Source organism: Microtus ochrogaster, chromosome 8 (genome assembly GCF_000317375.1).
Source record: "Microtus ochrogaster isolate Prairie Vole_2 chromosome 8, MicOch1.0, whole genome shotgun sequence".
NCBI lineage: Eukaryota > Metazoa > Chordata > Mammalia > Rodentia > Cricetidae > Microtus > Microtus ochrogaster.
Window position 1 is genome coordinate 52,725,240 of NC_022015.1, and position 5,722 is coordinate 52,730,961.

General features: G+C 35.6%; 1 protein-coding gene across 5 annotated transcripts in view; it reads right to left on the reverse strand.

Moving 5' to 3' along the window:
- The window catches only part of Smc5 (structural maintenance of chromosomes 5), a 74,862-nt gene that overhangs the window by 50,318 nt on the left and 18,822 nt on the right, over nucleotides 1-5,722 (reverse strand). For all 5 annotated transcript variants that reach the window (XR_003377286.1, XM_005352067.2, XM_013348080.2 and 2 more), the window contains one exon: nucleotides 5,431-5,502. Coding sequence is in view for 4 of the 5 variants with exons in the window: in XM_005352067.2 (XP_005352124.1) it covers nucleotides 5,431-5,502 (72 nt within the window). In the remaining variant the exon portion in view is untranslated. The remainder of the gene's footprint in view (nucleotides 1-5,430; nucleotides 5,503-5,722) is intronic.

The following is a 5,722-nucleotide window of genomic DNA, read 5'->3' on the forward strand; positions in this document are numbered from 1 at the left end:
AAAAAAAAAAAAAAAAACAAAAAAAAAAAAAAAAAAGCCATGTTTAGGAATTGAATCCATAACTTTAAATGCTTCTAAAATAAATTTCTAGGGAGCCTGAATGATGGCTCAGCAGGTAATGGTGCCCACCACCAAGCATGATAACCTGAGTTCATTTGATCCCCAGAATCCATACAGTGGAAGGAAAGAACCGAGTCAACAAATTGTCCTTTGACTTCTACAAGCAGGATGTGTACTACACAGTGTTCACAGCCTGCTCCAACATAAATACATTAATATTAAAAAAGAAAAAAAAAACCTCTGGACCAAATAGTTTCACTTCAGAATTATGAAAAATGTTTGAAGAAGAATCAATACTTGTCTCATACACATCCTGTTCACTTTAGGAAATGAATTAGAGACATAGTGAAAAAAGAACTATACAAAAGAACACTATCCCCCATAAACAGAGTAAAACATCTGTTAGCAAAATGTTAGCAATGCTATTCATATATGAAAAAGAGATGCACATTTATATACCTCAATCAAGTGGGGTTCGTGTTAGGGAAATAAGGTTGGTTTACTATTAAAAAACCATCAAATGTAAATCCATCATATCAATAGTGTAAAGAAGAAAACAATACAAACTTATCAACAGACAAAGGATATTTGACAAAAATTTAACTTCATTCAAAATAAATATTCTCAGAAACAATATATAGAGAAACTTCCTGAATCTTATAAAGTGCATTCTATTTATAAAAAGCCTACAACATACATGCGGTGGAAATTCATTGCCTAAGATCTCGCGACAGTCTGTGTTCATCACTTTTATTTAACAGAGGAGTATGGCAAGAAAAGGAAACTAAACAAATAAATCAGAAGAGAAAAACTAAGGCTATCCCTATTTACATGTGACATGGTATCTAAAAAAATCCACAGAATCTTGTTGAGGAGGAGAGAAAGAGAGGGGAAATAGGCAGATTAAGGCTTAAGCCTAACAAAACACCAGTGAAATGTGTGCTGTAAACAGTCAGTGCTGACAGAAGGCAGAAAAAAAATCTAAATAAATGGACACATACAGTGTTCCTAGAGTGGAAGACTCAAAACAGTAAAAATTTCAATTCTCCCCCAAGGCTTAATACAATTCTTATTAAAATCCCAGCAACACTCTTCTGTAGATAAAGAATAGACTTAGATTTCATCAGGAATAGTGAAATAAGGAATTCTACAACCCTTTTCTCTATAAAAACCAACAAACAATGACAAAAACTATCAATATTAACTTTAATCAAATGTTTGTAGCAAACTTGGAAATGTTAACTAGCCAAACCAAATCTACCCTGAATCTGGTAAAAGTGATAAGCTTTGTAAAGTTTTAAACATGTCCAATTCCCACACTTATCTTGTCTCCCCACCTCTGCCACATCCTTGATAATAACCCACAATGCTAGTGAAAGCTAACAACCCAACAACTTTTGGAGAATTGTCATTATCTGCTTTGTATAGCGGTTTCTTAGAAAACAGTATTCATAAGGCTTGTCTAGATCCAATCTAACTCACAGCTTACCCAGTGCAAAACAACTTTGTTCCCGAACATACTTGTCAAGAACAAGCAGAAGAATTACTGAATATCATAGCTGCTTGAAGAGGGATAAGAATAACATTTGTAGCAAACAACAAACAAAGCAAAAGTCTTAAAAAGAGAAACTGGACTGAGCTGTTCAATTAGGCCTCTGGAAGCTTCTGGTGTCCAGAGTGGTACCTAAAAAAATAGGACTGCGCATATCCAGGGCTACCTGAGCTCTTGCCTGTTTCACCCTGTAGTCTAGAAAAATAGGAAGTGAAGACTGGAACTGATGTGTGTATTTACAATGGAATTAACCCCAAGTTTATTACACTCTTATTTAAAACAAAAAACAAACAAACTGGAAATCACTGAACAGTTAGAACATGACTGAACTCAGTGCTGAGGGCAGAGCCCAACATATTCACCCTCGAAAGCTTGGCACACATAATGGTTCCAGGCATTTGTCTGTTCAGCTGTGAGAAGACCAACCCAACAGTGACTTAAAAGCCAAAAAATACTACTTTAAAGACTGAGGAAAGTCCCTAGACAATCACTAACATCAATAATGAGGCTGAAGATAAAGCTCAGTAGTAGAGCCTGGAGTGAGAACCTAGGTTCAAGCCTCAGTATTACAAACAAGCAGCCATTCATCATCAATGAGTAAGAACATCATGTTTTTGTGAATGGAAGAGAACTAATCTTTAGACGTGCCACATTCTGCTATCTAAACTGTGTACTTTTGACCAAAAATGGTTAATACATTCTAAGAAATAAGAAAGTTGGCAGCCACACAAGAAAAAAAAAGCCAACAGAAAAAATATCCAAATAAGCCAAGAAATGGACTTAGAAAAGACTAAGGACTTTATTTAAAATATCTATTCATATTTTACAAACATAAGAAAACCATATCTAAAAGAAACAAGTTTTACAAAAGAGACAATATTAACAGATGTAGACACTTAAAACAGACAATACAAAATCCAGCCAATAAGAAATTCTGGAACTGAGAGTGTTCTAATCAAAACAAGGTTTTGTTAGAAGGACTCAAAAGCAGATCTCAAAAAGCCTAACAAAGAATAAGTAAACCAAACAATGTCAACTCAGATTTTGCAGATTGAGAACGAAAAAGAAAAATAAACATTTCTGTAGAGACCTGTGATACATCAAACAGAAAATGAGAAGGAGGTAAAAAGAATACTGGAAGAAACAAATAGCCCCAAATTTTCCAACTTCACAGAAAACCACTAAACAGAACTAAGAAACTCATGAATTCTAAGCAGGATAGACTCAAGGCAAGTCTCATATAGAAGCAGACAAATGTGAAAACTGAAGACAGGAAGGAGGCTGGGGATACACCTAAACTGGTAGAATGACAGCCTAGCACGCATGAAGTCCCGTGTTTTATCTTAAACCTTGCATAAGTCCAGAATGGTGGTTCACATCTATAATCCCAGCACCAGAGACAGGAGAATCCAAAGTTCATGATTATCTTGGGCTACTACATAGTAAGTTCAAGAAAAAGACTTATCATGTCTAAATTCTCATTAAGATCCTTCTCAAAGGTAAGATAGTTCAGTGAGTAAAAGTGAATACCAGCAATTATGCAGACTTGAATTTGATCCCTGTTTGAATAAGAATGGCCCCCACAGACTCATACATTTGAATGCTTAGCCCATAGGGAGAGGCACTATTAAAAGATATGGACTTGTTGGAGGAAGTATGTCACTGTGGAGGCAGGCTTTGAGGTCTCGTACATGTTCAAGCTACACCTAGTATGACACACAGTTGCTTTTGCTGACTGCAAATCAAAATGTAGAACTCTTAGCTCCTTTCCAGCACCATGTCTGCCTGCACACCACCATGCTTCCCACCACGAATAAAATGTACTAAACCTCTGAAAGTGTAAGCCAGTCCCAATTAAATGTTTTCCTTTATAAGAGTTGCCATGGTCGTGGTGTCTCTTCATAGTAATAAAACCCAAATTAAGACAATCCCCAAGTCCCACACATGGTAGGACAGAACTGACTCTCATAAGCTGTTCTCTGACCCCTACACACACGTCATGACACACAATCCACATAAACTCATACATACACATATACACACGCATACACACTCAATGAATAAATAACTAAGTAAACAAATACAAAATAACGGAAATAGGAAATTCATTAAGTCAAATTAAAAAGCTCCACAAAAAACCTTACCAACATAATGGATCAAGGGAAGGACAGAATATCAAGATTTGAACACAGAGTAGAAGAAATTGGAATACTCAGACAGACAATTGAGAGATGAAAAACAGAAGGTACAAACAGAACATTCAAGAGTTATGGGGTATTATGACAAAAGACCAAATCATGATCATAGAAGAATGATTTCATGCCAAAAGCATAGAAAACATTTTTAACAAAACCTTAACAGAAAACTTCCCAAAATCCCAAATCTAGATACAGATACTGATCCAGGTATAGAAGGCATTTTGAACACCAAACAGGTTATAATTAAAACACAACAATGTACAGAACAAAAAAAGTATTTTAAAAGCTGCAAGGGAAAAGCACCAGTCACAGAGAGTGGCAGGCCCACTAGAAAAACAGCGTATTTAATAGGTTGGAGTCTTGCAACAACATATTTCTAACTCTGAAAGACAACATGTGCCAATTCACTCTACTACACACAGCTAAACGGTCTGTCCTATTTTAAAGAAAAAGACAAGCATTCCACAAAATAAAACAAACAAAAAACAAAAGGCTGAAGGAATTTCCGACTAACCCTACTCTACAGAAGATACGTGGAAGAATCTTTCAGACTAAAGAGAAAGACAGCATAGGCACGCTGCTACAGGATAGAGTAAGTCAACACAGACAGTAGTGAAGCAAACAATAATGAGGAAAACACCAAACACACAAAACCAACAAAATACCAAGACAGGTCTACCAATACAAACTGAATATAATGGTGTCAATTCCTCAGTCAAAAGACCAGAGACTAGCAGACTGGGTTCAAAACCAAAGATTCAAGAGCAGCCAAGGGCTCAGGGAGTAAAGATCCAAGTTAAACAACCCATATGAAAGAAGACGACCAACTCTACTAGTTTTTTCTGACCTCTACACACATCTTGAGATACATATACATAAATATGAAATAAACAAACAAATAAATAAATGTAATTTTAAAATTAAGGAACAATTCTAGGTTATAAAGGCTACATTAAATGACCTTATAGCAACACAATTAGCATTATGCATCGTGTGAGAAACTGTCATCCCAATCCACAGCCTAAATTCTGTAAATAGAAGCTGGAGTACAGCAGAACCCTAGCTTCATTTCCTATCACTACTGTCCCTAAAAAATTTCCTACCTACAGAATTAAAAATAAGCTCCTCTGAGCAATCTTAGTCAAATGACAACATTAAAAATTACATTTTAAGTAAAGCATGGTAGCACACATCTTTAATCCCAGCACTCAGAGGCAAAGCCAGGTAAATCTCTGAGGCCTTCCTGGCCTACAGAGTGAGTTCCAGGACAGTCAAAGGGCTACACAAAGAAACCCTGTGGAAGGAAGAAAGAGAGAGGGAGGTAGGGAGGGAAGAAAAAAGGAAGGAAGATAGACAGATAATAAAAATTGCAGCATTTTAAACCAAAATAAAAAATTTAAAACCTATGAGATGTAGCCATATGAGTAGCTTTAAGGAATTTTCTCCAATTACCTTTTATACATCTACTACACTTACAAATCTTAGTTTCCTTCATAGAGAAACTAACAGAACAAGGAGGATTCGGGATAGTTTCCAAACAATTACAAAAACCATTTGTCCCAACCTGAAAACAAGTTATGGTAAGTTAAGGTAATCAACTTTTTAGTAAAGGAATCTTACATATCTATCCTTCCGTTCTATAAGGTCTTGCCTTTGCTTGCATTTCTGAGATGCTTCCTTAATATCAGTTGCCTGCAAGATTGAACCAGAAAGAAAAGGTTAATTAAAAACTATGTGAATCAACCTACAACAAAACCTACAACAAAACTTTCCCACATTTTACTTCAAATCAAGATTATAATTACCACCAAAATTACTAATGGTATATAGGAAATCTATAACGGTTATTCCTAGCAATACTAAAATGTGGATATAGTAATATATGTACATACGCTTGTTTATATGTATTTGG